This window comes from Notamacropus eugenii, chromosome 1, assembly GCF_028372415.1.
Source record: "Notamacropus eugenii isolate mMacEug1 chromosome 1, mMacEug1.pri_v2, whole genome shotgun sequence".
NCBI lineage: Eukaryota > Metazoa > Chordata > Mammalia > Diprotodontia > Macropodidae > Notamacropus > Notamacropus eugenii.
In genome coordinates, this window is record NC_092872.1 from 351,604,120 (window position 1) to 351,626,022 (window position 21,903).

The 21,903-nt window shown below is 38.3% G+C and overlaps 1 protein-coding gene across 5 annotated transcripts in view; it reads left to right on the forward strand.

Annotated features, from left to right (window-relative positions):
• The window catches only part of MOK (MOK protein kinase), a 117,895-nt gene that overhangs the window by 65,931 nt on the left and 30,061 nt on the right, over nucleotides 1–21,903 (forward strand). For all 5 annotated transcript variants that reach the window (XM_072630197.1, XM_072630198.1, XM_072630196.1 and 2 more), the window contains exons 5-9: nucleotides 90–138; nucleotides 2,222–2,400; nucleotides 13,870–13,971; nucleotides 15,242–15,415; nucleotides 16,609–16,723. In XM_072630197.1, the coding sequence (XP_072486298.1) occupies nucleotides 90–138; nucleotides 2,222–2,400; nucleotides 13,870–13,971; nucleotides 15,242–15,415; nucleotides 16,609–16,723 (619 nt within the window). The remainder of the gene's footprint in view (nucleotides 1–89; nucleotides 139–2,221; nucleotides 2,401–13,869; nucleotides 13,972–15,241; nucleotides 15,416–16,608; nucleotides 16,724–21,903) is intronic.

Consider the following 21,903-nt stretch of genomic DNA (forward strand, 5'->3'; position numbering starts at 1 on the left):
CATAAATTCACAAGAAAATTTAGTACTTATTAAAAATATTATTTTAAGATACTTGGAATGATTCTATTTTTTCTTTTGTGTTGGTACAGAAATGGAATATTTCACAGAGATGTAAAACCAGAAAATATATTAATAAAGGTAAGATGTTTTGCATAAGAAAATGGTATTGGGCTTGACATGGAATTCAAAATTACGTGTCTTATCTCTCAGAGTTAAAGCTGGTGTATCGTATTTTCAGTAAATTTTGAATCTGAGAGAACCTAACTTTTAGATCCAGTTCAGTTCCGCACAGTTTTACTAAGGACCTCTTATGTGTGCCAAGCAGCACGCTAAGCATTGGAGTAATATAAAAATTTAGGTATAGTCCCTCATCTCATATAGTTTAACAGTCTAACAGGGTATTAAGACACAAAATTATATACTTTCATGTATTTATGATTTCATTGGTGGTATTATGTCCTCCATGCCTTGTTATTTCGTAGGTCACTGGTTAAAAAATTCTGTTGATTCAGTAATTAGCCAGATTGGCCCTTTGGCAGCAGATAGGGTGTTATACTGTGCTGGCGTAGCATTCGTTAACACTGGGCTTTGACATAGGAAGCGTTCTGAAAGGGGACAAAACAAGGTGCTCTATTACCTTAGAGCAAAAGGTGATTTCTCATCTTCTACAGGAAGACTTTCCCACCCTCTTGGTTTTACTATCTTCCCTCTTTTAATTATTTCCTGTTTTTCCGGTATATAGTTTGTTTTTACGTATTTGTTGGCTTGTCTCCTCTCTTAAATTGTGAGCTCTTTGAGGGCAAGAATTGTCTTTTGCCTCTATTTTTGTCTCCAGTGCTTACCACAGTGCCTGACAGATAATAGTAAATGTTTATTGACTGACTGACTGATTGATGGGAAGGGATTAGAAATCTACATTGAGAAATGCCTTGGCCTTAGTAAACTTGGTCATCATTTCATCTCTCTGAAAGCTAACTTTGTTATTCACAAAATGTGGTATTCATTGCAGTACCTACCTCATAGTAATTGTTTTGAGGATCAAAGAAGAAAATATGGAAAACACTTTTTAATTATAAAGTGCTATACACCTGAGTTATTCTCATGTGCATTTATATCTGACACACTGCTGTCATTGATTTATAAGAAACTTATAGAATATGAATGAATGAAGTTCTTCAGAAACAGGAGGTCACCACTGAAATTTCTGGCCAGTTTTCAAGAAGCACAGAAAGCAGACAACCATGACTGTCCATGGAGAGTACTGCAGGACTCTTCAATAATATTGCTTCATAAAGGGATAGAACAACAGTAACAAAAATAATTCTCTGCTCCCCCAGTAGAAAGCTGGGGGATTAGAGAAGATTCAGGTAAGATTTTGTCACATCTAAGAGCCCTAGTCCTCTTGGAGTGGTAGAGCCTTTACTAGGTTTAGAAATCATAGGCATTTGCCTAAGGTACAGCAACAAACTAAAATTTTTAATGTTACTTTGTATCATCACACATATTTTTAATGAAAGGCACTATGATATAGTAGATGGACTGGCCTCAGAGCTAGAAAGACTTGGGTTCACGTCTGTGCTTTAGTCAGTTTTCTCTAAGATGCAGAAAATGTGTCAACCTGCGTTGGTAGAAGGAATGCCCTTATTGGAGTTACCTACATTGATGAAATCGCAGGTCCAGTCAGCATCTCTATTTTGAATGCCAGAAAAATCCCATTGTTCAGGATACAGTAAGGATTTATTTTTTAGTCAAGTTGTATGTGTTATATAGTGAAGGCTAAAAGTTTTCAGTGGGCAGTAACACCAAGTTTTGAGAGAAGTGGTGTGGTTGTTGACCTTGGATTGGGGGTACAGTTTTCAAACCTTGCCTAGGGTGTATAGAGGCCTTGTTCTAGTTGTGAGGAAATCTATTGTTATTGTGTGTATTTCACTGTTAGCATTCCATAGGATAACTTTAATTATTTTAAAGCCTGTGGTTGTTTGGAAACAGATGTCAAATATTGATTTCCAGGGTAATTGTAAATATCTGTTTATAATTCCAATAAACGTAAATCCCATCAGTTAGAGGGTGCCAGAAATGTTCAATGATTTGTTGTTTTGCAGAATAAGTTTACATCTCAATAATTTTCTCATCAGTGCATGTTTGAAGCTATTTTCCTTAGAGAAGCTACAGAATAAGATACATTTTATTTGGGTTTTAAAATTTTGCTTTTTTCTTGCAGCAGGATCTTCTGAAATTAGGAGATTTTGGGTCATGTAGAAGCGTTTATTCTAAGCAGCCATATACAGAATATATCTCTACTCGTTGGTACCGGGCCCCTGAGTGTCTCCTTACAGATGGATATTATAGCTACAAGATGGATATGTGGAGTGCTGGCTGTGTGTTTTATGAAATCATGAGGTAAAATAGATATAGTATTTAAAAGATTAAAAAATTGCTGAATTAAAATAATACTAATAACATCTTATTCGTATATGGTACAGTTAAATATAATTAGGGGTTTGGAATAGATGATCTATAGGATCCTATCAAACTTAAAATTCTGTGATTTTAAAATAAACTAAATCTCAAGAGTCTGGGTTAATGTTGGTAGTTTGATGGCATTTCATCCTTAAAAGTGGATTTAAAAGTAATTCTGTATTTATTTTGGTTTTATACTAAACTGAAAATTTCCCTCTTTTTTTTTTTTATCATTTTGATTTCTCAAATACTGATCATTCATTTGCATCCAAAAGGAAACATCACAGTTTGGGAGTTTATTTTTCTATTGTTTATCACAGCTCTACCAAAGTGGCTCTGATTAATTTGATGCTTTGATGAAAGTGGCTAAGAAGAGAAAAAGGCTTGTAGCCTCGATTATTTGTTTTCAGGGGTAAGGAAGCAGGTAAGGTAGTAAGTGGCTGGTGATGTCAGAATTGGGCTCTTGTGGTCCATTAGGAAGCCGAGATGTGAGCCACCACAACTACTTTGGTTTGTATGTGGAGAAGGGAAGGTGACAGGTAGAGAGAAGAGAACAATACATTAGCCCTTAAATGAACCCAAATCTCCCCTAATCCCCATCCAGGTAAAGCTCTGAAATCACATCAGAAAGAGCAATGGTAAAGAAAACCAAAGAAAAGCAGTTACAAAATGTACAAAAAGATGGCCAGAATCCTGGTCCGAGCAGAGACAAGGCAGGACAGATGTAAGGTAAAGTGTAAAACTGCCTCAGACTCAGAGGAAAAGGTAGGGCCAGACCAATCAATCAGTCAATCAGTAAACATTTATTGAATACCTACTACGTGCTAAGCACCAAGGATACAAAGAAAGACAGAAGACAGTTCTTGCTTCAGGGAACTCACAGTCTAATAGGCTAAACAACATGCAAACAAATATATACAAGACGAGCTATATACAGGATAAATGGGAAATAATTGAAAGAGAGAAGGCACTAGAATTAAGAGATGTTGGGGGAGACTTCATAAAGAAGGTGGGATTTTATTTAGGACTTAAAAGAAGCCAGAGAGGTTGGTAGTTCTAGAGGAGGAAGGAGAGCATTCCAGGCATGGGGGAGAGTCAGAATGCCTAGAGTTGAGAGTTGGAGTGTCTTGTTTGTGGAACATCCAGGAGGCCAGTCACTCTATGGAAGGGTGTGTGTAAGGAGCAAGGTATAAGAAAACTAGAGAGACATGAAAGGGCTGGGTCATGGAGGGCTTTGTGAATGCCAAGTATTTGCTCCTCGAGGCCGTAGGAAGTCACTAGAGTTTATCGAGTAGAGGGGAGTAATATGATTGCATCTGTGTTTTAGGAAAATCACTTGTGGCTTAATAGGGGATGGATTGGAGGGGGGAGAGACTTGAGGCAGGCACACCTACCAGTAGGTTATTATGCTAATCAAGGCATGAGATATGAGAGCCTGCATTAAAGTGGTGACAGTGTCAGAGGAGAGAAGGGGGCATATTTGAGAGATGTTGCTAAAGTGAAAGGCCTTGGCAACAGCTTGGATTTGGGGGGTGGTGAGAGAGAAAGTGAGAAATCCTGACTGACTTCCTGGTTGAGAGCCTGAGGGACTGGGAAGAAGGTGTCACCCTCTACAATAACAGGGTAAGTAGATTGTGGGAGGACTTAGGGGAAAAGATAATGAGTTCTGTTTTGGACATGTTGAGTTTGAGATGTTTGAAAGGCAGTTGGAGATAAGAGGTTGGAGGTCAGCAGACAAATTGGGGCAGGATAGGTAGGTTTGAGAATTATTAGCACAGAGATGGAAATTAAATCCATGGGAGTTGATGGGATCATCAAGTGAAGTAGTATAGAGGGAGAAAAGAAGAGGGGACAGGAGAGAATTTTGAGGGACACCTATGGTTACAGGATATAATCTGGAGGAAGATCGAACAAAGGTGAAAGGAGTCATCAAACAGGAGGAAAACCAGGAGAGAACAGTGCCCTAAAACCTAGAGAGAAGAGAGTATCAAGGAAGATAAAACTACAGAGGGGTCAAAGAGAATGAGGATTAAGAAAAGGTCATTGAATTTGGCAACTAAGATATCACTGAATAACTTTGGAGAGAGCAGTTTCAGTGGAACGATAAGGTCAAAAACCAGATTAAAAGGATGTAAGAGAGTGAGAGGAGAGAAAATGGAGGGACCTGTTGTAAATGACCTTTTCAAGTCTAGCTACCTAGGGCAGAAGAACTGTAGGATCATAGTAGGGATGGAAAGATCAACTGAGGAGTTTTCAGGATGTGGGAAGTGTATAATATGAAATTTAAAGAAGGGAGATTACTTGAGTGATGGAGAAAGGGAGAACCTGGAAGTGGTGGGGGAAGCAAGGAGCATTCCAACTCCCTTGCCTTGACTAGTGAACTGAGGAGAATAAGTGAAGGTATAGTCAGTACTGGAAAGGGTGGTCAGGGAGGCTGTGTCATCAGGGATAAGCCAGGTTTCAGTAAGAACTAATAGAAGGAAGGAATGAGAGAGGAATACATTTAAGATGAAGGGAAGTTTGTTGCCTATGGCACAGACGTTCCCCAGGGTGTAGTGGAAGGGCATGGTGGAGGTAAGGTCAAACTTTGGGGAGAAAGGGTTGAGGGGATTGGGAGTGAGCAAATTGTATGGGAGGGGGTGGAATGGGGTTCAGATAATGATCTACAGGAGTTGAATATCACTGGAACAGGAAGGGTATGACCAGGTGTGAGAAGGTTCATCAGTGAGTGGAGGGTGCCTGATGTCAAAGGGAGGGTGTTCTTTGCACTGGAGGTTCTCCATATCCCAGTTAGGTGACTAGGCTAGCAGAAGGAGGAGGGAAATGCTTTGTGCTGCTACAGATGTAAGTGGTTGCTTTGTAGAAGATGGAAGATGCCAGGCCTGGCCCCAGAAGCCTTTCCTCAAGGGATGCATTGCTTCTATCAGAAGATGGAAGGATCAGGGCTCTAGTGTACCTGTGGTCTGAGGTTGCACCTGAGATAGTTGGCTGTGAGGCAGCAGAAGGAAGTACCTAGTCTGGCCCCTAGCAGTTTTTCCTCTTGCTGGCAGCTTCTTCTAAGGAGACAAAGCTGGACCAGTGCTTAGGTAGACTGTACTCAGGGCACAGCAGGGGAAATGACCAGAACAAGATACCTGCTACCAGTGTACTCAGCAGCTCTGGTTGAGGCCTTTCAGGTTCATAGCAAAGGACAGAGCCAGCTCCAGATTCAGAACTGCGCAAAGAAGAGGGAGCTAAGGTAAAAAATTTAAGTTGAGTCACCAGACGACAGCCCAAAGCAGGAATACTGCAGAAGAGAAGGCCAGTTAGGACCAAGCTGGGCCTGCATACACCATCCGAGCATATAAGAAGCCAAGTTTGACTCCAGCATAAAGCTCTAATCTGAAACTGGGGCTAGAAATAGGAATAATCAGAAGAAATGCTAAGTACGTTTAAAGAATGATGAAGGCCTGGGAGAAACCCAAAAGTTAAGCCATGAAGAGAGTAAGTCCAGATAGAGTGTAAGAGAAAAGAATGTCCTGGCCGCAAGGACTCTTAAGAGTACCTGGAAGAAATGGAGTAAAAAATAAAAATGTTATATGAGGTAACCACTAACTAGGGAGGAGTGAATGTCAAAGAGAATTAATGGCTTAATGATGGCAGTAAAGGATTGAAGAATTGAATGGATTGAAAAGAAAATAACGCATCCATGAGACAACAAGAAACATTGAAACAAAATTAAAAAACTGAGAAAAAAAACAAGAAAAATGTAAAATACTATCAAAAAACAATCATTCTGGGAAATAGGTTAAGGAGGGATCATCTGAGAGTCACCAGACTATCTGAAAATTATGATCACAGAGAGTGAGAAAAGAGGGAAAGGTGGGTGGAGGACAGAGAAGATAGGATCGAGAAAGTGCTTATTCTAAATGGGTTTGTACCCATTCAAATGTTGAACAGTAGAATTGAATGGGTGAGGGTAAGAGCCAACATTTATTAGTAGATTTTAAGAAGGTAGTTTTACATTAGTAATTCGGAATTTTAAATGAGCATACTTTTAATCAAGAAGAAAACCCCAAAAACGCTTTGAAAAGCAAAAGCCTTTGGTTCTAAACTACTGCTTATTTTGAGAATTGATTTCCATTTTATTTTTGAATTTTTTATAATATCTTTTATTGATCTGGGCACTTCTTCCACTCACAGATTCCAACTTCTCTATGCCTTAAGAGATCTTTTTAAAAAAAATCTTTAAATTCTTTATTTTATTCTGAACTTCACAAACACCAAAAAAATTGAAAATTTCCATACAAAGCAGAACAGAAAGAGAATTGCATATAGAACAATGAATCTCTCTTTTGAAAAAAGTATGTAAGAAATTAAATATGTTACTTTCAAAGCTGTCCTAATTATCTGTGTATCCTTCTCAAATTCCTTCTCTTCTGTATATTTTAAAAATGCTTTCAGTGGTCCTTTCTTTTCTCTCTCTCTTTTTTTTTTGGTTGACATATTGCTAGTTTCATTCTCGCGTGACCCTAATTGAAAAAAAAACCTTATAACAAATAAGCATAGTAAAGCAAGGTCTTTATGAGCTACTGCTTTACTTTTTTGTTTGTATCTCTACTGATTGGCACATAGTAAAATACTTAATGCCTTTTTTTTCATTCATTCGCCTGTCACAGAAAGACAGAAATAGCAAAGTGCAGAGAAGATTATGTATTCCTCCCAGCAGTCCAACTATAAGGAGCACAGTAATTGTCCTAACGAGACAGGCACCAAGCTTACCTTTCAGTCATCCTGCTTCTTACCTTAAAAGGCAGTAGTAGATCTGAGCTGGGTATTATGGTGTACATCTGTAAGTGCAGTTATTGGAGAGGCTGAGGCTGATGGATCTCTTGAGCTTTGGAGTTCTGAACTGCAGTGAGCTATGCTGATTGGGTTTTCCTTGAGCTTCCAGGATTGGGGGCGGGGCTGGCTGCCTGAGGAGGGATGAGGTGACTCAGATTGGAAATGAAACAGACCAAAGGACCTAGGCCCATTGGTGACAGGACTGGGCCCCCTGCATTTCTAGCCTGAGAGAGATGGGGAAACTGAAAAAACTTCTTTTCTTTTTAAAAGAGGCCATAGATTTGGAGCTAGAGGGCCTTCAGTCAATCTGGCTTCTTCTGTTCTGATTATCTATGAGAATTTGGGAGTCAGTTCTCTGGGTAACAGTTTCTTCATCACCAGCAGATTGCCCTACAACCACCCCATTCTCTCCCTGTTTGATGGCTGATTCCCTTCTGCCTACAGACACCCACCTACAGTCATCCTTAAAAATCTCTTGATAGATCCTACCTTCACCTAAGGCTACTGTCATAGTTCTTTTCCCTTTCTCAGCATTTCCTCTTGCACTCCCATTTCTTTGCAGTCTACCTTTCCAGCCTTATTATTATTCAACATTTTCAGACATGGCCATGTTGTGGATTTGTTTGAATTGACTCAACTTATTTGTTACAAGGGAGAGCTTTCATTTTTGGGGGGAAAAAGAGGAAGAGTTGTGGGAAGAGGAATAATGAGAGGTATACTGAAAAGAAAAGAGTATTAAGAAATACACAGATGTGAGTTGAAGAAAGTTCAAAAAGAGATACCGATAAGCAGGACAGTTTGGGAACTACTGTGTTAAATTTGTATGTAGTTCCATTTTTCTGTTTTTCTTTGTGTGTATGCACATGATCATATTTGTTGATGTTTGTCAAATTCATAATAATTGGAAATATTTTTTTAAAAGGAATTCTTTCCCTCAACCCCTTCCCTCCTCTCCCCCTCCCCCCCATCCTTCTAGTGGCATCTCTGGGAAATTAATTATCCAGACAGCTACTGGAGCTCTCTTCCAAAAATAAGTAACTAATTTCTTTTCCTTTTTTTAAAGGTTATGTTCAAATTTAGTGGGTATATAGAAATAATATTTATAAAAGAATTTTTCAGGTTTCCTGTTCTCTAGTCAGCATGAAGATGGTTTTGTTTAGATTTTATTCTCTGAAGATACCATCCAAATGCTATGGGAAGAATGAAAATGTTCCTGATTGAACATTGACAAAGGAGAAAAGGGTTGTTTGGAAATTAAAGGCAAATGGATGAACTGATACTAATGTCTAGAAAAGGGAAGATGATATGAGGAACATATGATGCAGAATCTTCTTGGGTATGAATTGAAGAAGAGGCAAGAACTTAATGATGGAAGAAAAATGAAGAAGATCCTACAGCAGAGACTGAGTTGTAAAATGAGTACGTGGCTAACTTGTTTAGTGTTGTAAAAGCTTCTCTAACTTCTGCAGCATAATTTAATTTCCTAGAAAAAATGATCCGAGGAGTAGAACAGACCTATTAGAGGTGTAGGCAGTTCTATTGTATTGTTTCTGCCCAACTAGGCCATTTGATTTCCGTTTTTACAACAAAACCCTTGAGTGATAGCTTATCCTTCAAAAGGTAGAGGAACCACCAAGAGAGAACTTTATTCTGGATCGGATTTTTTAGCCAACGGAATAACTGGTTGCTGGGATAAAAACAATGAAGAGTTATAATTAACAATTAAACAATAGAGTTTGTGATAGAGGAGGGAAAAACCAGGCTTAGTCTGTCACTCTATATTTTAGTAGAGTATATTTCATTTCAGAGAGAGTCAAGGAGGTATCATACAGATGAAAATTCTCTAAGAGAAGCCATCTCAGGAGGCATAGAAAGCTCTTAAGAAATTCTCTAGACCCAAAGAAATAATTCCGCTGGGGAAGAAAAATGGGATTTATTTGAAGGGATTGGTGAAGGTCTACAGAGAACTGACCAACCCATTTAGATTTTTTTTTTTAAAGCCAAAGAAGACAAAGTTTATTAAAGATTTGCCATCTTGGGTTGGCTCTTTAAGGAGCCTAAGCATTTGTAATGCTTATATTCACAAGCAGGCCAGATAGCAGACTAAATAGAGTCTGAGCTGGATTGAATGTGAATCCCTTCATGGAGGCAAGATGGAATTAAATACAGAAAAGACTATAGGAGGGATCTGGGGGTGGTCTGGTAGTCTAGAGTGATGGGAGGAGGGGTTTAGGGAGGGTCTTGAGGAGCAAAGGTTGGAAACAGCTAGAGGCAATCAGGAGATTTTAGACCACGGAGGGTTTAGGTGGGAAGCCGGTGGGGCAATCAAGAGATCTTGATGGGGGCAGTATGGGAATGAATACAGATCTTAATGGGAGTGGTCAGCAGCCTGGGGTATGGGGTTTTGTTGGGATACAGGGTGGGGGGGGGTGCAACAGAGACCTGAGCAGAATGATAATGGAAAGCCCATGGGCTTCCTGAGACTGCCTGAACAAATGGGAAGATTAGATTTGAGTAAGCAAGGCCAGATTAAGTGGGAAGCTTTAAGGGGAGCTCAAGGAGGTTCCCAGAGTCTGAATCCCATCATTCCCCCCTCAAACACATTGGACCCAAATTCTTTTGGGGTAAAGGGTGTTGACCTGAAAACTTTGTTAAGAAAAGGCAACATGGCTAAATGCATACATTTTATGATTTAATTAATTAATTGATCAATTCCCTATTAAAGACAACGGTAACATAATGCATTATGGAGCCAGAAATGTTCTGGCTACCCAGTGCAGAAATCTTCTGGCCTATATACATTTTGCTATAAGAAAGGAACTCTCCTAGTTGAACAAATCATAAATTTAGTAAGACAAGACAATTAACAAAGTAATGTTGGTCAGGCCTTGCAGTTCCAGCTGGGTAAACATATGTCTCGGTGACGAGAAAGGAAATCCCACCACTAGTGAGTGGCAGGCTTCCTGCCCTAAACAGATAACTGACATAGGAAAAGGCTAAACAAAGTTCAATAGAAATTACGACCTAAGATGTCTATTTTTCTTTACCATTAATATGCCATAACATAGTATATGTCTATAGATAATAAGATATAAAGGAAAGCCTCATTATTCAAGATATAGTGTCTTAGGTTAAAGGTCTTCTTAAGGAGTGTAGAGTCGGCCTTGGCTGGCTTTTGCTGACATAGGAAGAGGCACTCTCTGAGTTTGCTTCAGAGAGAACAAAGAGATTATTCTAAAATTTTATATTAAACCTTATCAAGGGTGAAGGTCTCAGCTTCTGAAACTGCTTCCTGCTGACCATTTAGATTTTAAAAGATAGTCTACTGGAGATGTTAGCAAGGGCAGGCTTGTGAGACAATAGCATCAGAATTGGTAAGGCATGAGAGGTTGTGATGGGTTCTGTGATTCTGATAAAATCATTTCACCTCTGAGCTTCACAGAATAATGAAATTTAAAATTAGAAGGGAGCTCAATAGCTGTCTAGTCTGCCCACACTCGAAAGGAATTGCCTCTGTAACATACTTGATAAGTGGTTTTTGTACACTGTGCTTGAAGACCCTTGGAGGCTGCCCATTCTACTTTCAGGCTATTCTCATTGTTAGGATGATTTTCCTGTCATCAGGCTTCAATTGACCTCTTTGTAACTTCTCCAGTTTTTCCTCGTTGTCCCAGCTGGAACCTACTCCTCTTGTACATAACAATTCTTCAGATACTTGAAAATTGCTTCCTTCTCCCTAGTCTTCTTTTTTCTAGACTAAACACCCCCAATTCCTTCAACTGACCCTCCTTATCCCTGGGAGCTATGACTCTTTTAATGCAGGCCAAGATCCAAATTAGCCTTTTTTTTTTTTTTTGATTTCTACATCACTTTGCTAACTCACATTGAGCCAACAGGTCATGAAAACTCCAGATTTTTTTCAAACTAACCACTCTCTTAACCATACCTCCTTCATCCTGTACTTGTGAATTTTTTTTTCTTAAACCTAAGTATAATACTTTGTGCTTATAGTTATTGATTTTTATCTTATTAGATTTAACCCAATGCTCTAGCTTGTCAAGCAGGATCTTTCTGGATCCTGACATTGTCATTCAGTGTGTTAGCTGTCCCTCAGAGCTTTGTATTATTAGTTACTTTTCTGAAGTTATCACCATATGTCCTCTACTCAGTGAAATCTATTAGCTCCTTTCAAGGACCAAATATAAATCCTTCTTTTTACATTGCAACATAGCCCCATATTTTCCCAATTTCGTTACACTCCCCTTCATGTATACTATTGTCCAGCCAGGGATGTGATGGTAAATGTTTGCAACCAGCTTTCTATGGGAAAAACTGTGTGCACAGAACATTTTAAAGTTTACTTTGCATTACAGACATTTTCTCCATCACTTTCTTGAGCCTAGACAATCAACAAAATAATAAATCAAGTCTTGATTTGTAGTGTTTGCCGATTTCTCACAATTGTTCACGATGAAAATTTAACAGTTGGTTTTTGTGAGCAGGTCTGAGCAGATTCCAGCACCCTCTGAGGTCCAGCCAGACTGTCGTTCCTGTTCTGCATTATACTATGCTACATCTTCCATCTCTACTTCTGCCTTGGCTACCCTTTTTTCCTCTAATGCCCTCCCTTCTTACCTCTGACTCTTAGAATCCCTAGTTTCCCTCAAGACTCATCTCAAATGCCTTCTTCTGCAAGAAGCCTTTCCTGATTCTTCTCAGCTGTGAATGCCTTCTCCTTCAAAATTACCTTATATTTGTATGTGTTGTCTCCTACGGCTAAACTATAGGGACAGGAACTGGTTCACTTTTGTCTTTGTATTGCTAGCACCTAACAGTATATAGCAGGTAGTAGGAGCTTAATTGATTAATTGAGCTTGTTTATTGATCATTTCTTATTCTTGAAATGTATTCTTCTCACCTCAGCCTCTCAGTCAGCAAGTGTCTGTTATGTGCCAGACTCTGTACTCATCCCTAGTTTTTTTCAATCTCTAGCTTCTTTCAAAGCCACTTCTATGAGACCTCCCTTTATCTTCCCAGCTGTTAGTGCTTCCGCTCCCACGCGTCAAATTACTATGTCTTTATTCTGTATGAAATTTCATATGTGCTTAGTTGGGAACACATTATCCCCCTCAACAGAATGTAAAATGTAAACTTCTTGAGGATAGGAACTGATTTTTTCTGTCTCTAGCCACAGTACTTGATATGTAATAGGCATTTAACAAATGATTTTTTTAATAGAGCTGTAAATTTAATGAATATTCCAGTAATGCCTTTATTCAAGTCATTGATAAAAGTGTTGTGTAGCATATGGCCAAGCACAAATCCCTTGGACACTTCACTGGAGATCTGCCAATTTGATGTTGAACCATTAATGATGACTTTTTGAATGCTTTTAATGGAGTAACATTTGTATTATCTACCTTATAAGGTTGTTTTGAGGAAAACACTATGTAAATCTTAAAGGCCACAATAGAAATGACAGGAGTAGTTATTATCAACAATAATAACACATTTTATTCTGTCCTGCCCTACCACTTGCAGATTGGTTTTCTGATGAAGTCTCGCAACAAGACCCCAGCTGAATCTGTCATTCAAGGAAAGAAAGTTGGGTGAAGTGGGGGGTGTGATGAGGATCACTATAGTGGTCTTCAAGCTAGTAGGAATATTGCTAGAAAAAGTTAGTCCCAGGAATGTCCAATAAATTATTCCTCTCAGTAGCCCTGCTAGACCATCGGTGGCATGACGTTGCAGAGGGTAGAATGTCAAGGCTGGAGCTGGATTTCTTGGTGAGAATTAGGTGGCCCTTGTAGCTTTGATAAATAGACAAGATGAATTTGGGTGGAAGGTGAGGGGGGAGAGAACAGTGGATAAACTTATGAAGGTGGCAGTTAAGGAAAATAAGGGTTACTGGGGAAAAGAGCATTAGGAAGAAGAATTGGAGATTAAGAGAATATTAATTAGGGCTGTATCTTAAGAAATTTAGAAGTAAAAATAATTATATTTTCTCTTAAGTCTTAAAATTTGCCAGGTACTTTCATATACATTTATATCACTTAATCTGAATCCTATGAAATGATGTGACTGAGTGGATAAAGAATTGAATTTATAGTCAAGACTATCTGGATTCAGGCTTAGTCTGTAATATCTACAATCACTTCCATATATCTTAGACTTTTCCCCCCTCCCTCCTTGGACAGTGTGCAGTCTTATATAGGTTCTACACACACACCAAATGCTTTTTTTTTTTAAGATAATGAAATTAAAGCTTAGATTAAGTGACTGCCTTTGAAGTAGCATAGTGTAAAGAAAAGGGCATTAGATTTGGTGTCAGAAGACTGAGTTTAAATCCTGATACTTCTTTCTTTCTGTGCAACCCTGTGCAAGTCAGTTTTCTGAGCCTTAGTTTTCTCATCTTTAAAATGAGAGGGTTGGATTAGATCACGTATTCTTAATCTGAAGTCCATATACCCCCCAAGAGGGGTTAGATGAGTATAAGAGATGTTAATAATAAATAACTGTAGTGGGAATACAACTCCAAATGTCTTCCCCATTTTATCAGTGTATCATTTTGTCATATTCTTTCAGTCTGCAGCCTCTATTTCCTGGAGCTAATGAACTAGACCAAATCTCCAAAATCCATGATGTTATTGGCACACCTCCTCAGAAAACTCTTACCAAATTCAAACAGTAAGCACATGGTACCTTTTGCTTATGAACTTCTACATTGTTTCTTAATTATAAGTCAAACATTATTGACATATTAATATTCCTAGCCCATTTCTTAGCTTTGCCCTATGAGAAACATGTAGAAGCAAAGACCTTTGTTAATTTACTTTTGGTTGTTTGACATATCTTCTTTGTTAAGCTTACTATAACTAATATTCTATAAGGACAACAGTTCCTATTTGTATAGGCATAGTTACTACATAGACTGTGATTTTAAGGGGTACGAGAAGAATTTTGACTAGTTTGGGTGACCAGCATATTTTTGAGGATTTTGGTTTATCAGAGGGCACTTTGAAAATCAGGGCTCTCACAGTTTAAATAGTCACTAATAAATATTTATAATATACTTTGAGATACTTTGATGGAATTTGTATACATTCAGTATGTAAATATGTGTAAATTTTCTGGAATCTCCAGAAATATTTAGACAGTACTGAATGTGTTTCACAAAACTTTAGAGTTATAAAAAGTCTTAGATAACATCTAGTTCAACCTTCCCATTTTACAAAGGAGGAAACCTCGGAGGTAAAGGGACTTGGGAGACATTTGCTCCTGAGGCTGAGGAACCAAAATAATGATGGCTTAGGCATCTACAGTTCTTTACAAGGCTCAATGCGTTTTCCTTACAATCACTGGCCACAGCAGTACAGGGAGGGGAGGCAGAGCTAAAATTAGAAACCAGTTGGTGATTCATATTTACTGGATAGTTGGTTCTTTAAGATATGTTTCCATTGCATTTGGTGAAGGAGTGAGCCAGCATTTGTTTAAAAATTGTTTTGTCATCCTTTGACATCTGCAAAAGGCCCACAATGTTTAGGACAGTGCTTGTTACACAGTACTTAATAAATACCTGTTGATTGATCCTTTTTTTTTTTTTTAACATGCTAACATCTTCCTTCAAACAGCTTAAAACTCATTTTTGAACTGGGCTTCTAGCGTTGGGATGGAAGTTAGGAGACCTGTGTTTGAGTCCCAATTTTGTCACAAAAATGCTTTGTGAACTTAAAGTCCCTTTCCCTCTATAGATTTCAATTTCCTTATTTGTAAAACAAGAGGGTTGGCTCAGTGATTGCTAAGTTCGCTTCCAGTCTTAGGACCTATAATTCTAATCTTGCTGTTAAACCAGTGCAATTGTGAAGCTACACTCATCTCTTGGGAGATGTGATAGCTCACCAGTTGAATCCTCTTAATGGTGACACTGTTGTTTATTATCATTGGGCTTTTAACACAGGTCAAGAGCTATGAGTTTTGATTTTCCTTTTAAAAAGGGATCAGGAATCTCTCTGATGACGTCGACTTTGTCCCCTCAGTGCCTTTCTCTGATCTATGCAATGGTAGAATACGACCCAGATGAAAGAATCAGTGCCCACCAGGCGCTGCAGCACTCTTACTTCCGAGAACACAGGTAGGTTTCTAACGTGTTTGTTGGCTATCGAGTCTGACTCCATCTAGAGGACTGCTGTTGTGTAGCGGTGCCAGCAGCCTTCAGGGGCAAGAAGCCTTGAGAGGGTCGCCGATTAGGGATGGTAGGGAAGGGATTCCATGAACTGGACCACAGTGTTCTGAGGTTCCTCCAGCCTCAATGATTTTATCATCTGATTCCTGAGGTATGCATAAAACAATGCATGCTTGCTGTACCCTTGGATAGCAGCTATTAATGCAACTCATTTGCAAGGGGCAAATGATCACTGTTTGGATTTATTTGAGCATGCTGTTTCCTAAAAGCAGGTATTACACCTGACATTTGATGTACCTTGTTTGAGACCTTTAAAAAAATCTTACTCTGGCCTTCTTCAGGTGAATTGATCCCTAAAGTGGTAGTGTTAACTTAAAACAGGAGGTGGGGAGTGTTTTCTGTAAGGCAAAAAGTTCTCTTTTCTGGTGATACTAAGACTAATAATAGTCTTCTTCCTATTGACTGAATTAAATCATTTGATCATCTGCCTCGATGAGAGTGGAATGATATAATGAACCAACAAAAATAATGAAAAGACACCTATTCCTAAAACTTTAGAAATACATTTGTTTTGGATGGTGGAAAGATCCTTCACATCATGTTTTAATTTTTACTTTAGATTACAGTACGTAAATTTCTAACAACCAATAGCTTACCAAGTTACAGGCTGAAGCTAGCCTAGCAGTAGTAACTTGGAGATAATTAGATAATTATCTAGATATCCACATGTAGATAATTAGAGCTGAATATGTTAGTTTAGAAAAGAATAATTATGTATGTGTAGTGTGACTCTAAAGTAATGAGATTTATTCTATACACAAATGTGAAAATCAGTTTCATCTGTTTATCATTACACTACAAACAGATACTTGTCCAAGAGTGTCATGTAATTGTGTAGTTGCCCAGCTGAATTTGTTAACTTTGCCATGGATACTGAGCACATACATATATTACTATGAGATCTCTAGTTCCATAGTTCAGATTATTACACTGAAATTGGTGAATTAGGGAAAGATAGTCCCTTAACAGTTATGGACAGTAGGTAAACTGAGGCATATCTTAAGACAGGGAAAGCATGTAGCTATGGTATCTTTGTATACTGTTATATAGTAGAGGAACAGTTATATTTTTATTCATCATAGGGTATCAGAGAAGCAAGCTCTCATAACCCGCAGGAAAATAGGATTGACAGAACATCTGGGGGGACCAGAATCACTCAAAAATGTGTGGCAAATTTCAAAGGAAGACAAAAAGCAGGTAACAAATTTTGTCACATACTTGACTTTACATCTGTCCCTTAAAGTGTTTGTATATAATACATATCTCTTCTGTGGGACCTAAGAATCTGGAACTGATGACTATTTCAGAGACTTCTTGGTAGGAGAGCATATATGTAAATGAAGTATTAACTAAGGCATCCCCTCTCTGATTAAGCATGAGAGAAATTTGTCAATTGTTGTGTCTGAATGATAGAGAACCACTGGTACAACTCAACTCATCCAAAACTTCCTATATTCTCCAATCACAGGGAAAATGTTCCCAAGTGACAAAGAAGAGGATGTTAAATTTGAACATTAGAGCTATTGAAAGTCCATCCATTTACTGGTTTTAATTCTCCTCTAAAATCTTATGAAAGTATTTATTTCCATCTTATCTCTTATACCAAGCCTACACAACATATCACCTGCAGGCTACTGTTGGATAGGCCTATATTTACAGGATGTCCCAAAGTGTTATTTCATCTATAGTAGATATAGTCAATCTTGAATTTAGAAACATTGAAGAGATTAAATTTGCAGTGTGCTGAGTTTTAATTTTGCATTGATGCTGCATATAATAGCTCATTTCTACAGGCTTTCAAAATGTTTTCCTTACAACAACACAGTGAAAGAGGTAGCACAAGTATTATTGTTCCTGTTTCATAGCTGAGGAAACTGAAGCTTAGAGAAGGTAAAGACTTGACCAAAGAGAAGGCAAATAATTGTTGGAATTTAGATTCAAACATGGGACTCAATTCCAAGTGTGGCACTCTTTATACCATCTTGTTTTACTCAACCTTTTTCTGCCATTTGTTTGCTCAATTTAAATAGCTAAGTAACTGTTCTTTTTGGTGAGCAAATCACACTTGCTTAGTGGATATCTTCTTCCTCAATTAATTTCAGAGATACAGAAACCCATGGCGTGATAGAGATGTGGAGGACATACTGGACTGACAATTCAGTGTGAGTTAGGAGTGTGTAGAGAAAAGCAGCAAAAATACACACATAAATGCTCCAAAACTGGGGGTCTTTTTTTTTCTTGGCACCTAGGCCTATAATTTCATGGTGATAGGGAGCTCTTGAGGAAACTCGCTCTACCAATGCAGATCAGCCCTTGTTCTGCCTCAGGGGCAGCTGCGTGGGGCAGTGGATAGGGCACCAGTGCAGGAATCGGGAGGACCTGAGCTCAATCTCCCCTCAGACACTTGACACTCACTAGCTGTGTAACCTTGGGCAAGTCATTTAACCCCAGTTGCCTCATCCTGGGTCATCTGCAGTCATCCTGCTGAATATATGGTCACTGGATTCAGATGGCTCTGGAGGAGAAGTGGGGCTGGTGACCTGTACAGTCCTCCCTTACTCAAAACAAAGTCAAGTGCAAGTCTTGTCATCATTTCTCTGATGGCATGGTCTTCTTCAGCAATGAAGGATGAACACACAGAATCTTAGAGAGCTGCCTGGAGCACTGAGAGATTAAGGGATTTGCCCAGGGTCACATGCCCAGTACATGTCAGAAGCAAAGCTGCTGTCATTCTAAGGTCAGCTTTATCTGTTACCCATAATACCTTTGATAATGTGTTCATTCATAGTGGCATAGTGTTCTGTATAAAGGATGTGATAGCCCTGCTGTACTCGTTCGTCCCTGGTTAGAGGGCATTTTGAATATAATATTCAAGTCTTGAGTGTCACATTTTAAGTAGAGTATTGAGAAAGTGGTGGGTGAGTGGGGAAGATTGGAGAGTAACAGAGTTAAAGTCATTGTGCTTACATTATTTTTCAAATAAACACACAAAATGCAAGTTATAACCAATCAGTGGTCAAGTCCACTGACAGGTCTTAAAAAGCAAGTGTTGATAGATGAGGGTGTTGCACGTTGTCAGGAAGTCCAGCATGCACTGGCAGGAATATGTGTGTGTAATGAGTTGTTTACAGTACGATACTATATGGTTACATAATGTACTATTGCATCATCAAAACTTCAATGCAGGAAAAACCCACATATTTATAATTATTGAAGATGTGTCATTAAAAAAATTTCTATTTTTTGAAATGACAAAAATTAAAAAAAATATAAAACCTTAAAAGAGTTAAAGAAAGTAGATTTCCAGGGGGTTACTGAACATTTTTTTCTTTTTGAAAAGGAAGCAGTAGGCCAAATAAATTTGGGAACATCTGGTCAGGGTCTAAAAGGAATTGATTGAGGACCATAACTGTTACCATTTTTCTGTTTATTCCTGCAATTCAGTTTTTACTTTACATATGCCATTTTGGTGTATGTATTTTAAGCACTGATATTATTTTACCTTTTAGAATAATGTAGTTTTCCTGTTTTTGTTTTTCAACCCTTTCTGTTTATTACTTAGCCTTATCTGAGATCATGACAGCTGTTCCTGCTTTTTTCAACTCACCTGGAGTTATAAATTCTCTTCCAGCCTCTCATATTAATACTATGTGTATTTATATGTTTCAAGTCTGTTTTTTGCAAACAGTATATTTTTGGATTCTGCCCTCATCTATTTCATGGGTGAGTTTATCACATTCAGGTTCAATGTTATGATAAATACATGGAATGATATGATAAAAATATGCCTTTTTATATTTTTTCCTCTTTGACAGTAGTCACCTCTGTATAAAAAAGGAGATAAAAGGAGTGTGATTAACATAAGTGATCTACAATTGAAGCAATCTACTTATATTCCATTGCCCTTCCTCCTACCTCTTCTATATCTTGATCCCTTCTTTTTACTGTTTCTTTCTTTTCTCCTAATTCTCCCTTCACAATCAAGCCTCTGAAGTTGAAATTTTTTTTGCTTCTGACTATTCCGTCTCTGCCTCTTCCTCCCTTCTCCTTGTCTTTGCCCATTTCTGTTTAATACATTTCAGTACCAAACTCTTGTGTTATCTGTGTTGTGTTTCCATTTGTTTTTCAGTCTTTGTGGCCCCATTTGGGGTTTTCTTGGCAGTAATATTTGGAGTGGTTTGCCATTTCCTTCTCAGCTCATTTTACAGATAAAGAAACTGAGGCAAACAGGGTTAAGTGGCTTGCCTAGGGTCACACAGGGGCCAGATTTGAACTCAGGAAGATGAATGTTCCTTATTTCAGCCCCAGTGCTCTATCCACTGTGCTACTAGCTGCCTGTGTTTCTGTTAATTCTCTTTTATCATATTTGAATGAGGCTCCTCCCACTCCTTCCTTCATGTAAACTGTAAGCTCCATGAGGGCAGGAGCTATCTTTTGCCTCTTTTTATATACTCAGTAGTTAACACAGTGCCTGGCACATAGTAGGTACTTAAATGTTTACTGGTTGATTATATACTCTTTTTGCATACCTCAATGATGAGAAATGGTATGTTCCACCCCCTTTTTTCTTCCCAAGTGTATTCCTTTTTCCCTCTTCTCTGAAGACCACCAGATAGGGTATTGAAAAAAACATACAGAAGAGAATAAAAGGAAGGCCAGAAGGAAAAAGACAAGTAGGATAGATTTGAAAAATGAAAAGAAAGTTCTATAACAGGGATTTACAGTTTTATGTTCAGTCCTTTTTTTTCTATTCTACTTTATTTATAGAAATGCTAACTTTGTTTTGTGGTAAAGAACAGAATAAAGAAAAAAATACAAAATCTTTGCTCAGCTCTGGCCTTTGAAAGTTCTGTGTTCTGTTAGAGGCCCATTTTTTTTTTCACTTCAGTCTTTCACGCTAAGTTATTCTTGGTTTTCAGCCTTTATTGTTCCCCTTTTTGGAAGGTTATATCTCAATATTTTCTCTTCTTACTAGTTGTGGTTGCCAAGTCTTGTGTGATTCTGACTGTGGTTATTTGGTTTTTGAACTCTTTCTGGATTTCAAACTTTGATATTCTTGGGAATTTTCATTTGGGGTTTCTTTTAGGAGGTGACTAGTCCATTATTTCTTTTTTCCACTTCATCCTTTGGTTCTAATAGATCCTGGGCAGTTTTCATTTGAGATTTATTGAAATATAGTATCTAGCTGTTGGGTTTTTTTTTTTAAGTCATACTTTTCAGGGAGTTTGATGATTATTAAATTACCTCTTCTTATGATACCTTAACCCATTTTCAAGGTAAGCTGTTTAATAACAGATACCTTTTGTTTCCTATTATTTTAAGTCTTTTGATTTTGCTCTAATATTTATTTTCCAAAGTGTCATTGATTTGTTTGGTATATTCTAATTTTCAGGAAGTTTGTTACTTGGGTAAGAATTTCTACCTTTTCTAAGCTGTTTATTTTCCTTCCAGTTCTTTCTTATAGACCTCTTAATTTATAATTTCATTTTTTATCTCTTGCTTCACTTCTTCCAGACACTCTTGTAAGTTGTTTTAGCCAAGCCATTTTTATTTTCTCTGTGGCTTGTAATTGTTGTGGCATTACTTTTTTCTTCTGAGTTTGTCTTTGAAGTTTCTCTAGGTGAAACACATGTTATTTCTTATTATCTGCAGCTTCAGTACCTGGTTTGGGATATCTTGCCAAATCAAAGCCCCATTCCTTCCTGCATTCTTGCATGTGGTCAGAGGCTGTTTACTTCTGACTTCAATCTGCTGGATTGATCTCCCTATGTTCCACTTCCTGGGTATGCAAGAATGCTGGCAGGTTTTAGGCCTGTGGCCTTCAGGGCTTTTTGAAGGGTATTATTTAGGAGTGCTGCAGACTTTTGATGAGTTAGTTACAACATCTATTTTTTAAGCACTTACCGTGTGCTAGGCATTGTGCTAAGCACTGAGAATATGAATATGAAAAAGACAATCCCTGCCCTCAAGGAGCTTACATTCTAATGGTTGAAGATAACATATAAGAGGAAGCTGAAAATATTAGTATTCAGAGGGGGCTGAGGAAGATACCCAGCACAGTGGCATAATGGAGAAGTCAAAATTGCAGTGAATGATGTGGTAAGAAATGGAGAGATGTTTAGCCTGGTCACCATCTTTAAATGGAGGTTCTGGGAGGAACCATCTAAACAGAGGGAAGAGCTTCAGGAAGAAGGGTAATTCCACGTCCGAAGTGATCTTTCAGGGTTAAGAAATTTCTCTTCTTAGGCATGATGGAGAGGTTTGGACAGTAGCCAGGAAAGGTCGGGGGGGAAGTGGTGGTGGGAATGATCTTGGTCTGAGAGCTGCCAATTCCTAATATGTAGTCAGACCACTGTGGTTTTTTGGTTCCTCTTGCT